This window comes from Sordaria macrospora, chromosome 6 (genome assembly GCF_033870435.1).
Source record: "Sordaria macrospora chromosome 6, complete sequence".
Classification (NCBI taxonomy): domain Eukaryota; kingdom Fungi; phylum Ascomycota; class Sordariomycetes; order Sordariales; family Sordariaceae; genus Sordaria; species Sordaria macrospora.
In genome coordinates this window covers 1,645,211-1,669,262 of record NC_089376.1, presented here as the reverse complement: position 1 = coordinate 1,669,262, position 24,052 = coordinate 1,645,211, and the positions used below count along the sequence as shown (strand labels likewise).

Here is a 24,052-nt window from a genome sequence, read left to right as displayed (position 1 = left end):
GTCCCTCTCCTTCTTCCTCTCTTGCTGGGCTTGATAGTAACCACCACCAGCATAAACAACAACAACAACAACAAGCATGCCTATGTCCCTTTGCCTCAATCTACTATCACACGCCCGGGAGCACATCCATGCGCAAGATACCATCCGAGACGATCAGAGAGTTTGAGGAACTGGGAGAGGCAGTTGTTCCCGATGAGCCCGGGTCTTTACCGTTCCTTGTTCTCCAAGATTATCCTTGCGCTGAGTGGCTGAACACAATAGGGGCCTGGTATCAAATAGACCCGGAGTTCTTGCATCGACATCTGGCTTTTGCTTCGGTGTCCTCGACGTGTGTCTCTGGTCAAGGACAAAGCCAAGAGCCGGGAGGACGGGCCGGGGGTGGTGAAAGAGGAGGAGGAGGAGGCGAAGGAAGAGCGGGACCTGTTAGGAGAGACGGAGGTGGTGCACCGAGGATTCTGCCGTCTCGACATGGAGATATGATCTCGCTACAGGTTCCCAGCATTGGTACTTGCCATCGAAGGCGAAGGAACGGAAGGGGGGGTGGTCGGCGACGGTGGACCGTCAGAGGCAGGAGGCCGCGGAGGAGATGGCGACGTACATGGATAAACTGGCCAGTCTGAACGCTTCGGGGATCCAGCCAGGGGATTCAGTTGTGCGAGAGTTCTCCCTCTACGCGGGCGAGTATTTCTCGTTGGAACAGGCGTTGTCGCTGAGCGTAATGAGTATGGGAAAGGGGAAAGGGTGGTTAGGTACGTTCTTTGCCGTTTGTTGCTTTTCAATTTGTCAATAGATCTCTTACTAACACAGACGTGACCGCTGCAGGTATTATATGGGCCAATGACGGTGCACCTCTTTCCAGCGGGCTGAAGGGACCCTGGCAGCCTACCACCATGCACTCAAGCCCGGACGACATCGGACTGAACTTCATACCTGTCTCCTCGCACACGCCCAACGTAGCCTTACGAAGTCGATGACGAGCAAGACTTCCGGCAACGTCACCACCTCCAGGAACGTCCGACCCCTTCAAAGTTCCGTCAAAGACGAAGATGGACATGCTGATGGAGGATTACTGCCGCATTGTCTACCTACAGCGAGCCGCCCTGGTGTGACGAACCGTTACAAGCTTTACTACCAGCAGGTACTCAACCGACACATCTAAAGTCTACCCACTCCCATCAGTTTCATGGAGGTGCTCATCGAGGAGCCACAACGTCCGGCATGGTTCAACATTGGCGGCGGCAGCAGTAGTACCAACGGCGAACCCACCACAACAGCCACGCCACAACTTGAGCCAAGTACTATCAGACAAGGAATCAGGTCAACTCTGGCGGATTACCGTGCGGCTCTGGCGTACGCAGAGTCCGTGTTGGCAGAATGCGTGCAATGAATGAGCATCGTCGATCATAATGCGAGCATTGGAGAGTTGCAGAGGGCGCGTGCCGAGGCTAGGGAAGTGACCAAGCTGACGAAGCTCGCTACCGTGTATGTGCCTCTGGGGTTTGTTACGGCGTTGTTCAGTATGAACGTCAAAGAGATCAACGCCAATGACGGCCGTCCCATATGGCAATGGGCAGTGGTAGCTGTGGTTGTGGGATTCCTGACGTGGTTCGCATTCCGCTTCGATCTGGTGGCTCTCACGAATGATTTGCGCAGGAGGTTTAAAGCGCTATTCATAGGAGAAATGAACAGAAGGGACTGGAACAGGCAGGCCGAGGGTCATCTGGATGACAGACTTGCTGCGAAAAGATACATGGTGTAGGAGCAGAGATTAATGGCATAGGTAGCTCTCTTTCTTCAGGTCAGGTTATCGAACCCTTCACGTTCCCAAATCACTTCGTCATATTAGCGTACCAGAAAGTTCGCCATATTAGCGTACCAGAAAGTTCGCCATTCCTGAGCGGGAGGCAGAAGTCAAAGAATGGCGCTGTTGGTGGCACGGGAGTCTGAATCAGCACCATCTTTCCGCGCTGACGGTATAGGGACACTGAAACCCGAGGAAATGGAAGCCGAGGAGCCGATGAAATGTCAAGTAGAACAGACAGGAGAAAGAGCAACGCAAAAGACAGACAGTGAGGGGATTAGTTGTATCTCCCAGGTCTCTCCCGCGACGTTGATCAAGGTAGCAGGGCACCGAAGGGCAAATGGGGTGGGGAGAGTGTAGGAAAAGGAAGGAAGGAAGGGAAGGGAGAGTCGTCGGGTAGACGTGGGCCGCTGCGTTACAGCCTGCAAATGGGGGAGGTACCACTGTAACCATGCAGGACGCCCCTGGACGGACATGGATGTTCGTCCATGCGGTTGGTGACATCAGGAGGGATGTTGTGCGGGGTTCAAACCCAGTCTGGGACAGGAGTTCGTGCTTTGACTCTTTCTTCTTCAGACAATAAACTTCGGTTCTCACTTCAGTTCTGTCGTTGTATTATCTATCACGTTACTTCTGTCCGTTCACCCCGGACTTGTTTTTCGACAAAGATACATGCTCGCTGAACTCAACCGCATATTACCGTAGCCAGTCTACCCTGAGGTTGGTCCTTGTTGGTTCCCCTCCGGATGTTGATTTCTCATTGAGACAGCTTTGCTTCATTCCTCCTTCTCAGTGGGCTTGTTGCCTACGACCGGAATCGGAGGAAAGCTGATGTTTCCATCCACAATCATTGTCTCTCCCTTCGGGAAAGAGCATCGACATGCACTTCTTTGTTTGCTTTGCTCCACTGAAGGAATATCCTAGCAATCGGGGAAATATCTTCAATAGAAGACCGCATTGAGGGCTGATATGGTATGTGTATGTCAGATTCCGAAGGCGGGACTGGGTACGTAGATGACGTTCTGGTGGACAGTGGTGTGTGGTGTGTGGTGTAGTCAAGAATCAAGATGCAATCCCACCTCATGTCAGGACTTGGCACCAGCCATTGACCAAGGGGCCCGTGCCTACTCCGCTTAAGCTCTGACAGACTCCTGGAAGGAAGGTATTATTATATAGATAGAAGGAACCTGTTGAGATGGGACAGAGGAACCTATTCAGACTGGAAGGAAGCCAGGCTTGTGAGGAAGTCTGAGAATTGATAAAGCCTGACAGGAAGCAGGATTGATGGTGGGCCTTGCTGGCAGTCTTCCGGTCATGTTTTACACTTACGAGATACAGTTTATCGCAGTGAAGGTGATGCCAACCCTGCCAGAACCTACTCGTCCCGCCAAATTTCCAGTTGATCTCCCTTACCTGCCTCACGGCTTCCGTCAAGATAATCCAACTGCACAGCTCACGGCTGTAGAATAGCGTACAGCATGAGCCGGTCACGCGTTGTCCAGTTTTTGGCTGTGAAGGAGACGGGCCCTAGTGTACAGTAAAGGCCCGTTTCATTCTTTATCTCCATGCAGTTCTGGCTCACTGCCACCTAACAGCAAACACGTTAGTATTATCCTTATCCCCGGCGTGAGGACGCCTAACCCGAAGTCATGGGGTCTAAGCCAGTCGCCATGGCGAGAATTTCTCGCAAGTCTCAACAGCCAGGGTGTCGTCATCCACGGCTACGACCATCATATTCCTTACAACGATGCCTTCACTTGGCAACATCTTCTAGAAGAAGGCCATGAACTTCTCTCCGTCTTTGCGTCATTTTTGGATGGACTTAGTGTAAGCAGACCGAAGTATCCTAATTTATCATTCGATGCAAAGAGATTCCGACTTCTTCTATCGCAGCGGCCGGAGCCTGTTCTGTTCATCTGTCATGGGCTTGAAAGAGCGGTGCTTAGGCGAGCTTTGTACATTGCGAATGCGCAATATGACCGGTACTCGAGACATCTCATGTCCATTGCAGGCATCATCTTTTTGGGCACACCACATCGTCTGGAGGGAGTCACCAGCGCGCAAACCGACGAACGGATCATATCGATCCTGAAGCTAGAAGAAATGACGGGTTCACTTAGCCGACAATGTCTAGCCAGGCTCAGAGATAGTTGTTCCACGATGATTGACCTGGTAAGCCGGTTCAACATCACAAATCTGAGAGTTGAAACGCTCTCGGTATTCGAAGATCGACCGACAAAGGTACGGAATACAGGGCGAGTGACTTTGAGAGCTCTAAGATCAAAGACGAAGAATTTGATTGTAAGTACCCACAATAGTCCTGCTCGTTCCTGCTGTATCAAGCAAACCTCTGACCATTCGCTTTGCTTACCACTCCTTTTTGTTGTGTGCATAGATCGTTGATCAAAGCTTGTGCACCATTGGAACTGTCAGCGAACAACGTCTCGGCGTGGATCGCGATCACGTTCAACTAGTTACGTTGTGTGAGCCAAACGGTAGCCCAATACAACAGATCAAAACATGGCTCTCGTCTGTTATCACCTGCGCACATGACAACCTCGAGAGTCGATTTGCTGGTGGTGAGAGCTTCTGTCCTCTCTTCTATGAAGGTTGGCAACCCTCATCTCTCAAACTGAGTTTTTGGGCTAACATTATTTGTCTTTGCAGAGAGAGCTCGTCGGGCGGAGAGTCCAGAAACTCCAACGTCCATTTAAAACCTCGATATGACAAATTTCAGCTTCGCCAGGGCACAGAAAGGTCTGTCTATCTTAGAATATGATCCTTGTTGTCAAATTAGCCCGGCTAATCAAGTTTCTTCCCATAGAACTTCGTGACACGGGTGCAGCCCCCATGTCTGACCAACAAACGTCTACATATGTCAACATCAGATCTAGGCAATCAAGCCAGCAACAGGAGATAGAGACACTTCTTGAAAACTTTTCCATCAAGCAGGCCAACCCGAAGATCACTTGCTTTATGGTAGAACCTTTCGTTCGAAACACAAGCTTTTTCGGCAGAGACGACGTGTTGAGACAGCTTGATAACTGTTTGCTACCTTCAGCTGACTTATTGTTGTCATCTCAGCCCGATCGAATCCGCATTGGGCTATTGTGTGGCATGGGTGGCCTCGGTAAGACAGAGACCGCCATCGAATATGTCTATAGCCAAAGGGACAAATTTGATGCCATCTTTTGGGTCCGAGCCGAAGATTCGTCCAAGTTGGAGACAGATATCGCCCAGATTGCAGTACGATTGGGAATACAGGACCCCAACGAGCCCAACGACAAGATCATCAGCAGAGGTCTCGCGCTTGAGTGGCTATTGGATCCCTTCAAGGTTGAGTATACCGCTGACGGTCAAGTCAAAGTCTCGGCTTCGTGGCTGGTAATTTTTGACAATGCGGACGGCCCTGACTTGCTGGCTCCTTATAGGGATGTCGCCAATAGCGGCGCTGTCTTGCTAACCAGCAGAAGTCCGTTGGCCAAAAGTGCTTTCTCGGACCGAGCCGTGGAAATCAGCATTCAGCCTTTTAATTCCTCTGAATCGGCACAATTCCTACAAAAGGTTACTGGTGTCAACGGGCGCCATGATGAGGCAGAAGAGATCGGGAAAAAGTTGGGTGGCCTTCCGCTGGCGCTTGCCCAAATGGCAGGGATTATCCGACTTGAATTCCTCACTTACACGGAGTTTCTGACACTGTACGACGACGCTGAAGAAGAGGCGGTAGTTCACGAAACTGTCCTGCAACCACTACGAAGCTCGGCCCGAGGCAATCTCTCGACAGTTTGGGCGATAGAAAATCTCTCGGCTTCGGCTAGGGCAATCCTAGAGATATCGTCGTTCTTGGATCCAGATTCTATGCAAGAGTCGCTCTTCCTGTCACACGCAGCTTCGGTTCCAATTCCATCTTTCTTTAAGAAGAAGATTGCATTCTTTGCTGCCCGGAAGCAGCTCATCGGGTCATCGCTATTCAGGCACAACCAGGAGCGGGCCGAATACTGGATGCATCGCGTTACACAAGATGTTGTCCGAGCGAAGATTGAACCGGAGCGACGAAAGCCGGTATTTGCCAACACGGTGGCCATTATATCTGCAGCTTGGCCGGCGAGTTCAGTTGGTGGGCATGCTGTCGAACTGTGGGAACTATCTGAGAAACTGTACCCGCATATTACCAGGCTCCGGGAACTGTACGTGCGGTACTTTGAGCCAGGCGACGAGAGCCTCGACGTTGCTTTTGCTTCGCTGCTCAATCGCGCTGGATGGTATCAGCACGAACGTGGTGAATCACACAAAATTCTTCCCATTCTTGAGATGGCACTGGAGCTCTGCGTCAACGTCTCTACTCATGAAACTCGGGACTTGGGATCCGATATCCGGTATACGCTTGGTGCTATCTCCAACGAGACCAATGATGCAGAGTCATGCCTTGCGCACACAAAACGGTTCGTTGACATTCGCCTGGAAATCGCGAAACAGAGCACAGAAGCAGATGAGCGGCTTGCACAATCTTACAACCAGACTGGTGTTGCATGGATGATGGTCAAGGAGTACCAGAAAGCAGAAGATGCGTTTTTGATATCGGCGAAGGGGTACGAAAGGCTTCCTAACTGCACCAAGGATATGCGTTCCCTTGGCCCCTCCAGCTTCCTTCACATCTTCGGGAGCCATCTTCACACACCGTAACGAACATCGTGCAAAACTCTCGCAGGGAAAACCGCTCTCGCATCCTGTTCTGTCAGTTGGCCAGAAACACTTTGAAAACACCCCTGAAATTAATCTTTGTTAATGTGATCTTGGCAGAGGCCGGGTAAGGCTGAAGGCATTCCCACGGTCTGGGATCTACCCTGCTACACGATTGCGAGGGCCCCCCGAGGATTCAACCATCACGCATGTTGATATGCCAATGCCACACATGTGCCAGGTCTCATCCGCGTCCCGCCATCCATCCCACATGTTTCTGAATAGAAGGATGTCATCGGTTTTATCCGAAGTACATGATGAAGCCTGTTTCATTCCAACCGCCTATTGTGGAAGAACAACCAGCTCCGGCTAGTAATCTTGCCTAGCCGGAGCTCAAGGCTCAAGCATCGTGCGGCTTCTGCGCGTACACCATGCGGTACGGGAAGTACCCATGTATCTTCAGGTTCTTGATCTCGGCCTTGAGGTGAGAACAGTAGGTAGAAATCTCCTCCTTAGTCCAACCCAAAACATTGCCGAAGATGAACTGGGTGGCGCCCTCGAGATCTTGATTCAAGACAGCGTAAAAGTAGAGACCGACATCTCTCAACTTCTTGTCTTTAGGCCATGGCGACAGAGGAACCTGGGTATTTGTTTTGTTTGATCAGTCTCATGCCACATCTTCAAATGCATGTTAGGGCGGGTGACCATAGGTGCCTGTTTTGCTGAATCTGTGATGGAACGCAACACTCACCGGGTAGGTCTTTTTCGAAATATTCACGAAGCCGGCCTCCTTTAAACCCTCTTCCTGAATATTCTGGTCGAAAACATCGAGCGGAGTCCCCAGTCGTCTTCCAGCTTCCTGCCAGATCTTACCCCATTGGCCCATAGCCATATCCTTCTCTACTGTACCGTCGTCTGATAAAACAGTACCAGATGCATCTATATGCTCAATCCAACCGCCCGGTTTGCAACAGCGGTAGGCCTCCTTGTATAGGGTATGCCAGTCCTTAACCGTACCGGTCAGCCAGCGAATATGGACGAAGTCGAAGAAATTAGCCTTATATGTCCATTCCTTGTTATAATCGTCGACTTCGAACCGTAAGTTGGGAGGCACCCAGGTGGGTTGAATCAGGGATATGTCGGTGCCAATCACACTGCAATCCGGATATTTATCGGCAAAATCGATTGCCCACAACCCTTCACGCCGCATCAGTTCCGACGTCTCCCATTTTTTTGAATTGATTTCCTCCAAGGTAATGAAGCAAGCTGGCTTACCTGTGCCTGTGCCAAGGTCAAGAGCATTCTTGGGATCCTCCGTAATGGGCGCCTTGAAGAGATCGCCATCCAAGGCAATGGTCATCGTATGATGACTAGAAAAGAGAAAAAGTAAGCCAAGGGTCGATCACTAGCACTTGTCAAGCCTTGTTTCACTCACAAGATATCCAGCAACTCGTTCTGCTTCTGATCATTGGGGCCCCTGCATCACATCGGTCGTTAGTTTTCAATGTCTTCTTCAAATTTCCAAGGTATCACTCACCAGTACGATGTATCGGTCACGGAATCACTGTGGTAAGTTCGGCCATTGATGGTGCGATACTCGAGGATACTCGAGCTAATCGAAGCAGTCGAGCTCGCGGCATCGTTTCCCAATGTCGAATCCCAGTCATTGTCCGCGTCCTCCCCTTCTGGTAGATTCTGTAAGAGCAGATAAAATCTTGTGCATTAGCAACTCTGGCGCGACACTTGACTGGGAGGTGCAGCAAAGTCTCTTGGAACATCAAGTTGACCAACGATTCAGATACCAAGGCAGGCACGACGCACGAAAGGGCTCAAGGTGTTGATCATTTGCTGTGCCAATCAAATGTCCACCATCTGGCAGATACGTGCTTTTGGCACATCTTTGTCGTGCCTGTCTACCTAAATAGATACCTGACGTGCTTTGTGGCATCCCCCATGCCAGCCTACCCGAAGGCCAGCCTACCCGAAGGCATCCAATCTCAAACAAATGCTATGAAGGAAAGACTTACCTGACCAGTCCAGTGGGCGCCAGGGAGGAGGCCAGTCGCGTCAGGCGCATTCTGGCCCGGGGGTGCAGGTGTGGGTGATCTTGTTGCAGCCGATGATTGCCTCACAGCAGCGGTTGGGGAAGAAGGACCAGGGCCAGGAGTGGGTAATTTGGGTGTCACCGATGACCCTCTCACAGTAGCAGGGGAAGCAGGACCAGGCGTGAGTGATGTCTCTGCTCTCGTTGGCGAAGAAGCTGGCTCGGATTCCGGCGGCGACCTAGCACTTTCCGTCGGAAAACTCATGGTTGAATACCGTTTGCGAAGGCTTTTCTCTTACGGGAGCCAGGTCTGGGCGAAAAGGATGGAAAATCCAATACATGATTCGGGTGGCAGAGCCGTCCAATTTATGTTAACTGCTCCCGAAAGACGTTACTGATTCGTCAGCGTTCATTTCCATCCCGGTAAGGGGGCTTTAGCTACGTAGTACCCGACTGGAGTCGCTTCCATCACATGTGTGGCACCTGCGGATCCAGTTGGTGTAACATCAACATCCCGAGTTTCATTGTGAGTTAGGAGGGGAGGAGGATCTCAGTAATGAAAAAAAAAAAAAAAAAAAAAGGGTTTCAACAAGTCCACGTATATTAGCCTATGACAGGGAAAGGGATGAAGCTTGCTCCGACATGAATCCAACCGCACCTCAATCTTCAAGCATCCAGCGGCTTCTGCGCGTATACCACGCGGAAGACCATATACGCGTGGATGTCCGGATTCTTTAGCTCGGTCTTCAAATGAGCAATGTAAGTGGAAATATCCTGCTTTTCCCAGCCCATTACATTGCCGAACATAAACTGGCACACCCCTTCAATGTCTGACAACCAGGTCGTACGGAAAAAAAGGCCAAGTTCTTTCAACTTCGGATCCTTGGACCAAGGTGAAGCCGGGATCTGGCGGAATAAAAGATTAGCTTTCATGTTTTCGGACCCAAGCTTGGAGGAGCCTTGTGGCAGGGCTTGGTGTAGCTTACCAGATAATCCTTCTTCGTTATATTCACGAAGCCAGCTGCTTTCATCCCCTCCCCTTGCAAATTAGCCGTGACGATGTCGACTGCAATCCAATGGGTTGGAAGTGCCGCCATGAGGAAGGGACGAACCGACGCAACCACCAAATCCCGCCTTCCCAACTTACCAATAACACTCCAATCTTACTCAGGAACCAGACACTCGCCAATCTTGTTTTGACGTCACTCTGGTTCCCAACTCGTCCAAAATGTCCTATGAGGTTTCCTTGCCGACAACTGAACCGACAAACAGGCAGCGGCGTCGCAGCTCGCAACACTCAAATCACATGCCATCGTCGCCCTCAGTGCCTGCGTGTTTCTTATCTGCGGTCGAGTGGTCGATTAAGAGGATTCCTTTCCAACCACTGCATACTCGAACCTCCGAGACCGTTTGGCACGGCGATCCATCCACCGAAGAAAGATTGAAAAAAGAGAGTGCTGACCTCGTTGCAGATCCAATGATTCCCGCAATCAGGAACACCTATGGGAACCGGACAAAAGGCCGACGGGCTCTGAAGACTCATCGGCCACTGGAAATACGGGAACAGGCGTGGGCGACTTCTTTCCCGCTGAGGACGCGGGTCCAGGAGTGGGTGACTTCCCCTTCCCTTTTCCATTTGGCGACTGTGCCTGTTTTGCCGGAGAACTCATCGTTGATGGATGGATATCTTGAAGATTTGAAAGACGGGTCTGCAGACAGGAATTGGTGCTTTCGCGTGCCAGCGGTCTATAAGTAGGTATTTCGGGTCCGCTACCCCTCCTCACGAGCGGTCAAGATTGAAGGTCGCGCTCTTTCCTTTCGAACTATGTTCTTGGGTTACACTCGTGCTGCCCCTTAGAGTCATTCGGTACGTTTTGACTAACAGCAAAGTCCCATCCAAGCTGCAGTAGCGGAGTATCGGAGTTAGTTCTCAGGTAATGTCGTGTACCGCAACTGTAGATTACCGGTGGGAAAGAATGCCATTGGCTATATCCATGTCAGCTACCGAGGTAGTCAGGAGGTTTCGTGAAAACACAGTGGCTGGAGAGCAACTTGAATACAGTCGAACCTCATAAAACTGCATACTCCAGATACTGCATATATGCCTTTTAGTGCATAGAATTTGACTGTCTGAGATCCCCTGTGCACACCAAAATCCGGATCCTGAAACTGCATATTAGCTAGTTATTGCATAGAATTTCCCGGTCTGGATTACATGCAGTTCCAGGGGTTTCTACAGTACACTAGAGGTAACTTTTGTGCTAGATCAATCTAAAAGTCGTTAGCACTTGGCCAAAAGCGCCGCCAAGGTGACGACTTCCACGAAAAACATTTGTGCCTATCTTCTCGCTTATCTAATCACTGACCCTAGCAGCGGCGGAACTTTACCTCCACCGCAAATGGAATGCCATAACCGGAGGTAGGTATGTGATGTTGATTGTACTGAAGTGATGAAGAGGCTTCACGACGGGAGGTCTTGTGGCGGGGGCTCTCTTTTTTTTAATGTACGTAGGTAGGTCAGGCCGTCGGAACTTGCCTGTGCAGCAATGCACCTGCTATACCCGCCCAGAACTGTGACCTCCTTCCATTCCTCATCCGTTCTTGCTTCACCATGTCTGAGGAAGACTTTGATAAGCTGGTGACCTTCTGGTCAAGATGAACATGGATCACAAGACAGATCTATGCGGTCTTACTTTCTTCTACGATTGCTTTTTCTCCCTTCATTTGTGTAACTGAACCCCCATCCAACAAGTCACCGAAATGATCAAAGGCCAAAAACGGCAAAAAAAAACTAAAAAAAACTATGCGGTTTGTGTGGATCGAACACACGACCTTCAGATATATGAGTGAAGTGGACTTCAGTCTGACGCTCTCCCAACTGAGCTAAACCCGCCTTTGATGTTTGTCGGGAGTCAGAGCTACTGCTTTTGAGGCAATCAGCATTGGCGCAACCATTGCACATAGCGAAAGCCCTTTTTTCTGTTGCCATTTGTCCACAATCGCCGTCAGTTGTTTGTCGATGCAGGAATTTAGTATATCATGCTCCAAACTATCACTTAGCTCCACTTGTTTGGGTTCCACATGGTCCATATGGCCTTGCATCACAGGGAAAAGAAACCTTTAGTGTCCCTTCCCGGACAAAACGGTCGAGTTTCTCAACCTCTTTGGGGTTCTTTCTTTCTTTGCTGAATTGCCTTGGACTTGGACCAGTCCCGGAAGTGGGTAACCATATTAACTCGGGCCACCCAGACACCCGGCCGTCAGTAAAATCCTAGAACTGATGACTTCTGCAAGAGTTGCACCTCAAGACAGGAGGCACCCTGCTTCTCACAAACGTCTAGAACGCCGCCAGAGGCCACGGTATAAAGGAAGTCGGGTTGTCCGTCTTCGCCGCACCCTTTCGCTACATGTATCAAACTGAGATCCTTCCTGTTGTAGGTAGGCGCTTGAGAGCTTACGTCATGTGAGCCTCCAGTACGCCGAAGATTGCAAAAATGACGGTTGGCTTCTGGTTGCCGTCCACAAGACGTGCCATTACAACTTCCGATTGTCTTCTACCCGCGGCTACCCCCTCTTTTCCCTCCCATGTTCCCGTTTTCTCCTTTCGGTGCGCTAAACGGCCTTCGCTGTCTGTTTTCCTTGCCTGCCGGATTTAACTTGGGAAGTCAGTTCCATCCATGGTGGATTTTCTCTTGGTCTGCCTTCCTCTATTTAACCCTGCTTTGGTTTGTGCCCCGTCAATCTTCTCCTCTTGTTTCTTCACACAACATCGCTTTGCATCTTCAGACAAAGTCGCTGGCCTGCCGTCATCACACTTCCGTGTCAACACTCCTCACTCAGTGACTCAAGAGAAAAGCTTCCAAACGGCCATCTCCAAGACTACCAGCCCTGCCAGACCATTGCCTCAGATAACAACCGGTGTGTATGATTGCCGAGTTTCTCCACGCCTAGGATCTAACTGTTATTTCTTTCCAGGATTGCCTTCCCCATATTCCAGATCAAGATGTCCGGCACACGCCAAGATAATCATTTCTCGCCTGATGCCTAGATGGACGATAGCGAGGCTGGACTAGACGCCGAGACTGAGTCACCCGTGTCGGTGGAGGGTGACCGACTTACCGACATGCTCAGAGATTTGTTCAAGAGTGGGGGTTTGGACGACTACGACGAGATCATGGAGCACCTCAAGATCCCGGATGGATTCGTTTATGCTGTCAAAAACTGTGTGGAGCAGATGGCGAATGAAAAGTTTATCGTTGAGAGGAGGAAAATGGGGGATGAGAAGATCGAAATCTTGAATGCTGCTGGTCGGTACATCGAACATCTTGAGAAGAGAGTAAAGGATAGCAAGAAGGTGATTGGCGGTCTTGAGAAGGCCAAGCATGATCTTGAGAAGGAAGTAAAGAGGCTCCAAGAAGTGATAGATGGGGCTGAGGGGGTTATGTCCGAACTTGTGGAAAAGGAAAAGGATGATAAGAAGCATATTCAGGATCTTGAGGAGATGGTGCAAGACCTCAGTGACCAGGCCATGGGCTGACTTCTGCAATCAGCGAGTTTTATGATGAATAACTACGTCGACGAGCATTCGCGCCTAGCAGAGCGTAGTTCCAGCAGTTTCTATCCATATCTATGGTTGTTGTTGTCATCATTAGGTTATTGGCTTCATGTATTAGTACGATTGACAGGGCGTTCAGCGTCTCAGCCAAACAACATAGAATATCAGAAGTCTATGCCCTGGCAAGCATTCACTTGGTTCACGTTCTGTACCTAGTTTACGGTGCCCTTGTTTCTCCATTGTGATCTACGGCCTTGGTCTTCGTCCTTCCAACTTCTTCGCCAACCATTTTTACCCGAGAAAGCAATTCAAGCTTTCCAGCCACTATACATACCCTAAGAAAAAAAGCCCAAACTATCAAGTCAAACAATCTGTACGTACGCACGAGATTCTAGTTCCTCACTCAGCAGGCATCGCCTAAATCGCATGGACTGGCTGGCTATTCTCTAAGCTACCTACCTCCCCCACATCCAGCATTTCCTACAATGTCGTCTGAATGCGATAACACTGTCCATTTCAGCGAGCTCCAAGCTCTGATCGCAAACGCAAGAAGGACTTCGAGAACGCCAAAAGAAAGCTTGATGATGGAACAAAGAGTCTTCAACGCGCGAAGAAGGAAGAAATCATGATAAGCTAAAGAGAGGAAGCGATGATACTAACGCCGTTGTGCTGGGTCGCGCTCGTTGAGAAAAACGCAGAGCTGCCTAGCTGCTCCAGAACCTACTTGGTTGGTTACCGCTCAAGCTACCTCAAATGCCTACTTACCAACCGTCACTATTCTCGTCGTTGGGTAGAGGTAGCGCGCCTTTTCTTTCCTCGCCAGAGATTGATCTTATCATATCCAGCTCCAAATTGATGATGGTACATTGACTTCAGCTTCCTTGTGTCTCTCTGCGAGTGGTCCATGCGATACCTCTAGTGTGATAGCGTGAAAAATAGGGGCAGGTTGGCATGAGATCCACTCAGGTCGCCAGAAAACAAAGATGTGTAAGCGATAGTGCTATCTCCTAACTTTGGTGTCTTTAGCGTTTCTGTGCTAACAGATCTGCATGGTACAGAAAGCAAACATGATGTTTGCCAAGGGTATGTTGGGTAACTGACTGGTCCTGGGTCAGTTATAAAATTCACCAGTACAAGTGGAGGCTGTCTAAGCCGCTTTCCCCTTTTCGATACTAATTTTTAGCTGTCAGCTGGCTGGCGGAGACTTGATGGAGCATTGCGAAGTCCATCTCACGAGGAAAGGTACCTTGCCAAGACGCTAAATTTGCACCAATCAAAACTTGCAATTTGTGGACTTTACCCACCCATAACTGGTGACAACTGGTTCATACTGGTGAAATTCCATAAGGTACTGGCCACTGTCGACCAGTTCAACCACCAGTTCGAGGGACTTCCAGGTACGCCCCACTATTTCCCTTGCTAGCCCACCAACTCCTTTGTACCTTATTCCTGCTCCTGGCCCAGGACCAGTCAGTTGCCGAACATACCCCAAACACTCGTTCGTCTGTCTGTCCAGGTAATGAACATCATTTTTAGCGTGTGTGAAGAAAGGAAAAGATTTTATAACTGCCGCAAAACATACACATGTGCACTAGTTCTGGTGCGTAATATGGTAGAATTTGAAGAAATACTGTGTCGTCCAAATGTGGTCCATTCCCAGGTAGGATGCATGTTGTGGTGGGGCCTGTCCCACCTCTGCCATTCACTGGCCTTTGTTATGTGGGTCCATGAGCTCACACCACCATTGTATTTAGCCCTCCACATTTCTTTTCCTTTCTTGTCTCCTGTGCTTAGCACAATCAACACACTTCTTGTGCCCACGAACCCAAGAATGCAACGCATGAGATGATGTTCAAGCATTAGAAGGAGGACCGGAGTTGAATACTCCGAAGGGCTCAGAGAAAGGAGATTGTGGACTACCGCAATGAGAACCTGGCGTATCTTAGGTAGAGCACAAAGGGTGGGAACGGACAGGCATGAATTCATTGATCACAAATTCGCCATATTAACTCCCGAACTTTAGGTGTCAAAGTCGTAAGACAAAGACTTGGTACCATTCAAAGCTCGACTCCTTGGCATATAGCGTAGAACTACCACACATGTATGTCAATATAATGTGATGGAAGTCTGATTTAACGTAGAGAAATGCCGAGAGGCTACCAATTTTGTCCGGTTGCTTCTGCTAACGGGTGCAGAAGTCGACAGGGAGTTTAGACTATCCGCTCCTGTTGCGTCACCCCGTCTAGAAGATGGAGAGGGACCAAGGGTCATGTAGTGGTGACGTCTACCGTCGTGACTTTCGAAGTTCGCAGGCTTTGAGCTTTTGGATAGTTGTTAGTTAGCGTGGTATTCCAAAGGCAAAGAGGAAAGGAGAAACAATACCCGACGTCTCAAGCACGAGCTTCCAAACCACCATCGTTGTCCTCCGCCTTTTTGCTACCCTCGAAGCCCTCCCAAACCTCTTGATCCGTACCAACACAAGACATCACATACATCCACCGTCTCTCGTCCTCAGGAAAGTCCACACCACCAGTAGCAACGCACAGCTTCTCCGACTTGGCTGAATTGACATCGGCAATATACGCAATCACCCTTTCCACCTGCGATACATGGCAAACAGCCGCGTACGTTCCATCGCGACCCAACAGACTGACGAAGCTCTGGGGGGCATTGAGCAGCTTGTTCGAAGGGGGGACGACGTTTTCCTGGCGGTTCTTGACCCAGACTTGGTGCGCAGGGAGCCAGACGACGGGCTGGTTGGCGGAAATTCCAGTGGCACTGTCAGCGAGAGAAGGAGGGTATTCCTTGTCGCTGAGAAGGAGGAAGCGACTGGAACGACGGCGTGACTGAGAAGCAGGTGGAATGATGTAGCGAGAGCGGCCCTGTGGGATAGTTGGGAGGGGGTTTGTGGCGTGAGGCGAGGGAGCTTCGTAGCGGAGCAGGCGAGCGGCCATGGTGGATTTGAGGTCGGGGGTTACGGCGATGTTGATGCCGATGTAGTTGACGCAGCCTTCGGTGAGGAGGCTGATGGAGGGGAGAGGGCCCCGGGAGGATTCAGCTGCATTGATAGGGGCGGTCATTTTGGTTCTGGGCTCGATCGAAAGTGATGGTGCGTTGCAGTTGCGCCGTCGGCTCTCTAGACTTGGTTCCGGACCTCACGATTGCCAGCGATGATGCTGTTTACAGATGCAATTCAGTTAATGCTCAGGTTGGTGTTGGTGGCAGAAAAGTGGTAGGAGGCAATGTAGGGTGGATAACGGTGAATGGAGTCTTGATCTTGGACCCGACTGGGCATGTCAAATATGCGACCTTTGACCCTGCAATGCAGGCCACCTCCAAGCCACGAACCTGCAACCCTTTTATTTTTATTTTTTATTGTGCATGCACGAATCTGTCCCTGGGGGATATCTGTCTGTGTTGACTTGCAGTTTGTGATACGTAGACTTAAAGCAGACCAGAAATATTCCAGACAGCATTTAAATAGCTGTCCCTCCAGGCCTTCTCCATGTCTTCCGCATTTCCCTTTCCACCCCATTTTCCATCTTCCTTTCCATCTCTTTTGAATCTCGACCGACCACACCACGCCAACCTTCAAAACAAACTCAAATTCCATCCAAACATCTACCTTGAAGCGGTTACCCTACCACCCACGACTTGTCGATTACACGAACAGTGTTGATGCCATCTGCACAAATATACACTTTGACGCAAACCAACCTTTCAATGCCTTTCCCCGAAATGTACGAGTCTGACGGGGAGGACCCCGTGATCCCAACAATGCCGACGTTTGAGCCCTGTCCCGCTCCGAAGACGAAATCGGGGGATATGTTTGTCCCAATCAACAAGGAGACAGCAAAGCTCCTGAGCATGAGCTCACAGCTCGCCTATACGACGATGGATCTCGACTCATCAAAGCTGCAAGCCATGAACCTGGCGGCTGCTCTCGAGACCAAGAACGCCGAGCTTCAGCAGCTCAAGGCCAACTTGGAAAAGGAGAGGATAAAGTCAGAAGCCTTGAGAAAAACTGTCAGAGACAATACAGTACTTGTACAGAACAAAGCCATCGAGAAGCTCAAGAACGGGTATATAAAGCAACTAGCCAATAAGTATGATGTAGATCACAGCCACTCGGCCGTAATTGTTCTGAGGCTTCAGGAGGTGGCGCTGCGTGCATCCCTAAAGTTGACTGAGAAGCATCGAGACGAGGCTTTTGCCCAGACGCTCAGGATGCAACAGCGTGTGGAGGATATGGAAGAGGACGTGGCCTGCATGAATGAGCTCCTGCAAGCCAACGAGGATCTCCGCTGGCTTTCCGGGGAACACAAGCGCGAGATCCAAAGGCTGCACGGCATGGAGAACAAGGTGGATCGTATCGATGCCATCATCAGGAAGTCGTTTGAGAATGCGGACACCAAGATGATCAGTCTCAACGGCTTCTACGATACCGAAGGATTCCTTCAGCTGTTGCTCGACCGCGACAGATCCAGGGCCAGGGAGCTGGAACACGTCAAGAAACAGTTGGCTGAGGCTAAAAACACCAAAATGGAATCACCCAAAAAGGAAGAACTTATCCCGAGGAAGAATCGACAGAAAAGGCGGTGGCAAACGTCTCGACATAATTGACGAGTGAGAGAAGAAACGAGGAAAGGACCTGCGAGACAGGTTGCGGTGGTTGGTCTCCCTGCTTCCCGAGCGGACATCTTTCATCTACCAGAGGATGGAAGGAACAAAGGGATTGTGACGGATAATCAACTGTGACTTCCCTCTTCTTCCACTCGTCGAATTCAAGACCACCACACCCACAAAATCCAAGCCCTCGCAAAATTTTCTTCCACAGTACTCCAACCTTTTTGATCCTCGAATTTCCAGCAACAACTTCCAGCGTCGAATCCTGCGAGCCAGACGCCAGTAACCAAAACCAACTTTGAGGCTGCAAACCACCCCGAAAATGGCCGCACAACCCCCCTCCAAGGAGCTCGAGCAGTCCGAGCAGGCCCCGGCCTCCCTGCCCCAAGCCGACCAAGTCCCCGCCAAACGCAAGGCAACGGAGGAGCTTCAACACAGCCGCCGGCCCCCGACACAACCTGGCACTCTACCCTTTATTTGGAACCTCCCTACCACGCCTTCTCTGCCCATCTTCTACGCCGATGCGACACTCGTTCCATCTGACGATGAGTACGACTCTGAAGACGAACTTGAGCTCGAGAGCGACGAAGTGGTCGACGAGCTTGCCAAGACCAAGCAGCAGCTGTACGAAGCGAAGAAGAAGATTGCTGCCCTCGCGAAGCGATTGAGGATGTACCAAGTCACTGTGCTCCCGATGGACTACAAACTCGTTGACGAGCCTGTCAAGGAGCCTGTCAAGGAGAAGAGTGCTATTGAGCGCGAAGCGGACGCATTAAGGGTGTTCAGCTTGAAGCAATGGGAGGAGCACTTGAAGAGTGAGGACGAGAAGGGGAATGAGTATGACAAGATTGAGGACTACCGCGCTGTCTTCGAGGACGTAGAGTGGGCAGTGCATGAACATCACAGACTCGTGCATCTGGCTCTCGGGGAACTTCGAAAGGGGCGCACTGGCCCCGCGGGCAGTATTGATGACTACAAGCCAGGACAGCTTCCCATGTATATATTGGATAAGTCCCAGTGTAGCGTTAGCTGTGATGTTGAAAGCTTAAAGAGGCTCTTCGAATGCATCCTGAAGAAGGCGGGCATTGTGTACTCAGTTGAATTTTCGTCTTATTTGGTGGTTTGGCCTTCGGCATTCAGACAAAGAATATGTAGCAGCACCATTACCCATGCTGTACACACTGCACTACGGAATGACAGGCGGTTTATTTTTTTCACAGGGACGGGAGGAAACAAGGGTTCAATGTTGCAATTATCATCAGGACAAGGGACAGTAAGGATTCGGAAAGTTCTTGTATCTTACCAATGTTTCAGCACTCGATCATTTGTAATTCTTGCGAGAACAATATCAGTATGTGTGGCCCTCCAAAGCGTATCGTTCCTTCCTTCTTCGTGAGCAAACCCACCTGCAGGCTTTCCCTCCACGGAAAATTCTGCGCTTGTCACACAAAATCAGAAAAGAAAGAAACATTAAAAGGAAAAGAAAATACAATTCAAAGAAGCTCCTCTTGCAAACAAGAGTCAAGAGATATCAACGGATTTGCCAGTTCCTCTCAGGCCCGAAGACAACATCCAGGGAAGCTGCGGGTGCAATTTGTACCACGTGTTTGTTCGGTAAGCGTTGGGCCAGAAACTCCAAAAGCCATCCGCAACCTCCACGATAGTACTGACTTTCCTCAAGAGCGAAGTTCGCATACATCGAATTCAGCAAGCAGGATACAAATTCATCATGTCGAGACAACCTCCCGAAAGCTGCGGCCATGGTTCAGTCTCCCAAGTCGCGACCGATTCAGCATCCGCTATCGAGATATTTGAGCCTGACGAGGATATGGTCGAAGCAGATCAGGATCCCGTCTACTATGAAATTGACGGCTCGCGCTTCTACGAGGCATGTGTGAGAGACAAGCCTCGGCGTGAGCTTCCTTCATTGTTGGTCGCTCAGCCCAATCAGCCTGTTTCGCCTCAATCCGACCTCAAAGGACCCTCGGCTTCGTCGCGGTCTTCCCCTTCGCCTTGCCCCGAGACCAAGAACGCTGACATCACCGACATCAACAACAAAAACAACAATGAGGAGACATGGGATCGAGAACTGGAAGCCGCGCGAGAAGCTGGCGCGGACTGAGGAGCGATTGGAAGAACAAGCAACGGAGCTGGTGCGTCGTCGGTCAAGAGAGCTCAACCGCTACATCGGTTATGTCCAGGCAATTCACCACAGGATGGAGGATGATGGTGACACTATCTGTTCTTTACGCAGGAAACTGATGGCTGCTGGGATCAAGTATGAAGATTGGAAAGGCATTGACGCTTTGTTGATGAACTTGGAGGACAGTTGCGAGCGGTCAAGCGAGGATATCATCAATGTTGCGTTTGAGTTCCAGAAGGATATTGACAGGGTGGACTGAACGGAATGTGTGTTGAGCTTCCGTCTCGAACCACGGAGCGCAAATGAATGGCGGTTGTATTAATACGGTATTCCGCAGAAGTTCTACATAATTCTAATAGAAACGCGCGTGCTGGAATTTGCTTTCAGACACGCTCCTTCCCCTCGTCACAATTTTGTTTTCGCGCCATCGCTCTCTTTCCCAACACCCCTCCTTATGAGCCCGGGAACAGGATGCACTGGCTCCAACACTCTTGAGTGGAAGGTAAATTGATCCTTGCCTTGCAATCAACCACTCCTGTATTGACGCATGACGCTCGCCACAGGCACGACTCTCCCTCGCAGATCAACATTATGATGGCTTCAAACGATCCTGTCGCGGACGACGCGCCGACAAGCAACAGCCCCCAAGTAGGACAGGTTCCTGCCTTAGCCGTGCCTGCCCACCCTGCCTTCACTTCGACCTCGTTGCCGCACCTGGAGCTATGCCATTTTTTCTACATGGTTCTTCTGTGGAAAGTAGGTTCTGTCAGTAAAGTAGGTGGTAGGTAGTAGCCGAGTGTTTTAGTGTCGAAGGAGAGTTGGACTTTGGAGGTATTAAACGTCGGTTGGATATAACCACGATGCAGGAGGGTGTCTGTCAGGCACTCTTCTTCCATTTATAACGCTGAACTACATCTGCATGTATATATATACAATATTGAAAAGAAACCAACAAAAAACATATCCTTCAATCAAGGTGTGTTGTGCTCTGAGGAAATGCATAAAGATTGCGGATGTAAAAACAACAAAAAGTTTGCGGTTTGTGTGGATCGAACACACGACCTTCAGATTTATGAGTGAAGTGGACTTCAGTCTGACGCTCTCCCAACTGAGCTAAACCCGCTTGATACCAATCTAACCAAATTGCCACCTTATGGCTGGATCCAAAACTGCGTGCACGTCCCCTGTAATGCACACAATTACACATTTTCTATACGCCGCCCAGATATCGCTTGACATCCAGCCAACATTCAAAACTGTGAAAATATTGAATCCTATTGCCATGCCATTACATTAAACTAGATAGATGAGAACCCGAGCTCCAGGTTGTTAGCGCGAGACCCAGAAGCTCTTGCTCTTAGTCCCACACTCTCCCCCTTCCCTATCTATGGACCCCCAAATTATTTCTCGTACGGATTATGCGGGTTATTCACAGCATAGTGATAATTTCCCCAATGCCTCTGCCACCAGCTAGGCCTATGGTGCGCCGCCGGCCTGGTCAGCTCGCTCGTGCACTCGCTGTTGATATTCCTCCTCCGCGTATTCTCCTGGCACTTGCACCTGCACCCGGTCCCGCCCTCGGAGGGGGTCGTCATCTTGCCCGTGTCGCCCAACGCCTTGTTGCCGAGCAGCTGCTTATCCATGGCCGCGTTTCCGGGACACTGCCAGAGCGTGTCGTGCTCGTAGCCGATATCCGAGAAGTGGTGGATCTTCTCGGGAGGCAGAAGCATGTGCACGGCCAGCGTGTGGACGGGGGCGTCGCCCCACCGCTCCGAGTAGAACCCGCCCTTGCTGTCCAGGTAGCGGAAGTAGTCCTGGTAGGTGTCACTGCGGAAGAAGTCGAGGTTGGCGATCTCAAAGTTGCTCCAGTAGTGGCACATGTTCCACTTGTTGCCCGAGTTGTCGTGCTCTGAGAGCCCCAAGAGACCGAGGAACCAGCGCACGGGGGCCGGGAACCACATCACTTGGAACAGCGCGTTCCAGGCCGGGCTACGGGGAATGCCCTTTTCGATGCGGTAGTCGTCGGTCGTCTTGAATAGGGTCGGGCAGGTCTCGCCCATCTCCCAGAGCGCGATCGTCCAGCCGTAGACCTTGTTGCGCTTCGCCATCTCGGCGAAGGGGTCGTACGTGAGGGCGCAGCTGTAGCGCACGCTGGGCTCGAGGCGCCAGTACCATTTGTATGGTTTCAGGGCTTCGAGGTTGTAGAACTCGCTGTATTTTTGGTAAAAGGATTAGCATTGAGGGGGCCTGTAACATGAAAATGGACCGGGAGACGTACCCAGAGTAAAACCGACACATGTGATGATAACTCTCCATATCACCATAGTTGACTCCCTTCTCACCCTGCTTCTTCATCTGCAACTTGGCCTTGGTCTTCTCCTTCTCATTCATCTTCTCGGGGAACCCCCACTTGCCCTTGTCGATGATCTCAAACTTCACTTCAGTCCCATTGCTCACGGCCCTGCTTAGAACATCTTTGAACTCATCGCTCCACGGCACGTCGTTCAGGAACAAGATCGGGTAGTGGAACCACCGGTTGAACTGCCACTCGATATTCTCCACCGTCAATCTTGCATCTTCGATCTCGCTGTTTCGCGCCAGCATGACAAACGTGGCGTTCTCGCGCGGCTGCGCGGCCATAACGGATGGGTCCAGACATCCTGTCGTAAACGGCTGGTCGAGATCCTGGTCGGGGCGCGCTACTCGCGTGCGGTATAGGTGAATGGGAAGGTCGATCAAGAAGTAGAGGACGAGGAGCGGGATGGCGAATTTGAGGAGGAGCTTGATGCGGCGGCGACTGCGCCCGTTGCGCCCTGAGCGTCGGAGTCGTCGAAATTGCAACATGAGGATTTGTCCAAGTCGCGCCAGCAGGTCAAAGGTGAGAGCCAACATGCCCGGCTGGGAAGATGCGCGGTAGTGGCCCATCTTTTTCAAATGTGAGATGACAGCAGCTGGCCAGGGCTTTTCGTTCCGTGTGGTTGGCTTTTGTGAGTTTGCACCTACCGCATATCCTCAAATATACACTCACAAACAGCCAAGGATCGCCAGATTTGATGCAGGTCGGTGGCAGAGTGTGGCATCTAATAAAGACGATCAACAACTCTGCCGCCTATTCAACGGTCCATTTTGCTGTCGCAACGAGCAAGGGCACAGCCGCCAAAGTTAACAACCAACAGTCCTATTTTGTGCCGTATATCCATGGTGGGATTCCCTTCTTGATCAGCTATTGTCTTGGCTCTCGTAGACTGATGAGATGTTGAAGGGCGAGAACAAAGGAAGAACAAAGAGAAGAGAACCAACAAACTTTACGTCCCTTGCCACTAAGCTTTGCCGGGTTTGGTAGGTAAAGTCCTTTGGGTTAGTGATGACCGAGAAACCAATGGCACCCACTATAAAGTGTACGATGTTACAGTGGTTTCGTAGCGATGACTGAACGGGGCCGTAAGCCGTTGCTGGCCAGTGAAAGGCCTGGTACAACCTGAAGGCCGGAGATTGCAGAGGGACACTCATGTGATGATTGTTGAGGCAGGAGAACGCTAACCCGCGGTGAAGGGAAGCCATCAGAGTTTTATGTTGTTTGTAGAGGGGCAGTTGAGACAGTGTAAACAAAGCGTCGCATTCCATCGGCGCGAACCCGCGCACGGGAAAGGGGTATGTATGTACCAGTACGTAAATTACAGGCAGCCATTTCGGAAAATCTGCAGGTCCGATGGCATTGACAGCCAGATGGCAATGCAGACAGGAGGTGCACATAACAGTACATACTCTTGCATGTTGACGTCACATTTCTTCGCATGCAAACGATCCTCCACAGGTCTTCTGACCCAAATCGAACCTTTGCGAAAGTTTGACACATTGATCACGGTGAAAGGACCAGCGAATGACGGCGGATGACCGGTGGACGCCGGGCTCCGGGAGCGGTGTTTGAGAATCAAAGGGTCACCGCCGGCGCTGGCCCCCCGGCTTTAGCCCCATACTTTTCCGAAATCCAGACCGGACACTCTCGGAGACTTTGCCCTGACGGCCTTGGTCCGGGATTCCCAAGGTGCGCCTGCATGGTGCCAAGCCGGCTTGTTACGTGAGAGAAACTCATTCTTCTCCGACAGCAGCAACTGCCACAGCGAAGCCGCCATCACGCTAACACAGTGGTGGGACCGAATAATGAGCCCGTGCCAGTGATGTTGGACGTTTTGTTCGCCCAGA

At 50.7% G+C, this 24,052-nt stretch overlaps 8 protein-coding genes and 2 non-coding genes across 10 annotated transcripts; 4 read left to right on the top strand and 6 right to left on the bottom strand.

The window, feature by feature from the left end:
- Positions 1 to 4,753: 4,753 nt before the first annotated feature.
- On the top strand, positions 4,754 to 6,484 carry SMAC4_09554 (uncharacterized protein; the record flags this gene model as incomplete). Its single annotated transcript, XM_003343865.2, has 1 exon — positions 4,754 to 6,484. Exon 1 carries the CDS (start codon positions 4,778 to 4,780, stop codon positions 6,482 to 6,484), a length of 1,707 nt encoding a protein of 568 aa, XP_003343913.2. The 5' UTR covers positions 4,754 to 4,777.
- A 109-nt stretch (positions 6,485 to 6,593) lies between these two features.
- On the bottom strand, positions 6,594 to 8,840 carry SMAC4_09555 (uncharacterized protein). Its single transcript, XM_066090972.1, has 6 exons — positions 8,509 to 8,840; positions 8,019 to 8,176; positions 7,917 to 7,958; positions 7,757 to 7,851; positions 7,233 to 7,678; positions 6,594 to 7,121 (listed from the first exon to the last, which is right to left on the bottom strand). Exons 1-6 carry the CDS (start codon positions 8,788 to 8,790, stop codon positions 6,882 to 6,884), a joined length of 1,263 nt encoding a protein of 420 aa, XP_065947459.1. The 5' UTR covers positions 8,791 to 8,840; the 3' UTR covers positions 6,594 to 6,881.
- Positions 8,841 to 9,108: 268 nt separating this feature from the next.
- SMAC4_12767 (uncharacterized protein) lies at positions 9,109 to 10,624 on the bottom strand. The gene is made up of 2 exons (XM_024655797.2): positions 9,512 to 10,624; positions 9,109 to 9,431 (listed from the first exon to the last, which is right to left on the bottom strand). The coding sequence occupies exons 1-2, from the start codon at positions 9,620 to 9,622 to the stop codon at positions 9,192 to 9,194; spliced, it is 351 nt and encodes a 116-aa protein (XP_024511626.2). The 5' UTR covers positions 9,623 to 10,624; the 3' UTR covers positions 9,109 to 9,191.
- Positions 10,625 to 11,329: 705 nt separating this feature from the next.
- Positions 11,330 to 11,418, bottom strand: SMAC4_13959. Its single transcript is given in 2 exon segments — positions 11,330 to 11,365; positions 11,382 to 11,418. It is a non-coding gene; the product is annotated as a tRNA-Phe (tRNA).
- A 1,155-nt stretch (positions 11,419 to 12,573) lies between these two features.
- SMAC4_06111 (uncharacterized protein) lies at positions 12,574 to 13,062 on the top strand (the record flags this gene model as incomplete). Its single annotated transcript, XM_003349368.1, has 1 exon — positions 12,574 to 13,062. One exon carries the CDS (start codon positions 12,574 to 12,576, stop codon positions 13,060 to 13,062), a length of 489 nt encoding a protein of 162 aa, XP_003349416.1.
- A 2,122-nt stretch (positions 13,063 to 15,184) lies between these two features.
- Positions 15,185 to 16,160, bottom strand: SMAC4_06110 (uncharacterized protein; the record flags this gene model as incomplete). The annotated part of the gene is made up of 2 exons (XM_003349367.2): positions 15,185 to 15,400; positions 15,463 to 16,160. The coding sequence occupies one exon, from the start codon at positions 16,158 to 16,160 to the stop codon at positions 15,471 to 15,473; it is 690 nt and encodes a 229-aa protein (XP_003349415.1). The 3' UTR covers positions 15,185 to 15,400; positions 15,463 to 15,470.
- Positions 16,161 to 16,818: 658 nt separating this feature from the next.
- On the top strand, positions 16,819 to 17,703 carry SMAC4_06109 (uncharacterized protein; the record flags this gene model as incomplete). Its single annotated transcript, XM_003349366.1, has 1 exon — positions 16,819 to 17,703. The coding sequence occupies one exon, from the start codon at positions 16,819 to 16,821 to the stop codon at positions 17,701 to 17,703; it is 885 nt and encodes a 294-aa protein (XP_003349414.1).
- A 325-nt stretch (positions 17,704 to 18,028) lies between these two features.
- SMAC4_06107 (uncharacterized protein) lies at positions 18,029 to 19,102 on the top strand (the record flags this gene model as incomplete). The annotated part of the gene is made up of 1 exon (XM_024655795.2): positions 18,029 to 19,102. The coding sequence occupies one exon, from the start codon at positions 18,029 to 18,031 to the stop codon at positions 19,100 to 19,102; it is 1,074 nt and encodes a 357-aa protein (XP_024511625.2).
- A 1,781-nt stretch (positions 19,103 to 20,883) lies between these two features.
- Positions 20,884 to 20,972, bottom strand: SMAC4_13958. The gene is given in 2 exon segments: positions 20,884 to 20,919; positions 20,936 to 20,972. It is a non-coding gene; the product is annotated as a tRNA-Phe (tRNA).
- A 143-nt stretch (positions 20,973 to 21,115) lies between these two features.
- On the bottom strand, positions 21,116 to 23,385 carry SMAC4_06106 (uncharacterized protein). Its single transcript, XM_003349363.2, has 2 exons — positions 22,128 to 23,385; positions 21,116 to 22,060 (listed from the first exon to the last, which is right to left on the bottom strand). Exons 1-2 carry the CDS (start codon positions 22,772 to 22,774, stop codon positions 21,250 to 21,252), a joined length of 1,458 nt encoding a protein of 485 aa, XP_003349411.1. The 5' UTR covers positions 22,775 to 23,385; the 3' UTR covers positions 21,116 to 21,249.
- Positions 23,386 to 24,052: the final 667 nt, after the last annotated feature.

Bases quoted from the DNA above. Each gene is read 5' to 3' on its own strand.
- SMAC4_06106 (XM_003349363.2), bottom strand. From the start codon at position 22,774: ATGGGCCACTACCGCGCATCTTCCCAGCCGGGCATGTTGGCTCTCACC. The intron at 22,061-22,127 runs GTACGTCTCCCG...CCAAAAATACAG, and splicing joins ATGTGTCGGTTTTACTCTGG to CGAGTTCTACAACCTCGAAG.
- SMAC4_09555 (XM_066090972.1), bottom strand. From the start codon at position 8,790: ATGAGTTTTCCGACGGAAAGTGCTAGGTCGCCGCCGGAATCCGAGCCA. The intron at 7,679-7,756 runs GTAAGCCAGCTT...TGCGGCGTGAAG, and splicing joins TGACCTTGGCACAGGCACAG to GGTTGTGGGCAATCGATTTT. The intron at 7,122-7,232 runs GTGAGTGTTGCG...ACAAATACCCAG, and splicing joins TTTCGAAAAAGACCTACCCG to GTTCCTCTGTCGCCATGGCC.
- SMAC4_12767 (XM_024655797.2), bottom strand. From the start codon at position 9,622: ATGGCGGCACTTCCAACCCATTGGATTGCAGTCGACATCGTCACGGCT. The intron at 9,432-9,511 runs GTAAGCTACACC...TTATTCCGCCAG, and splicing joins TAACGAAGAAGGATTATCTG to ATCCCGGCTTCACCTTGGTC.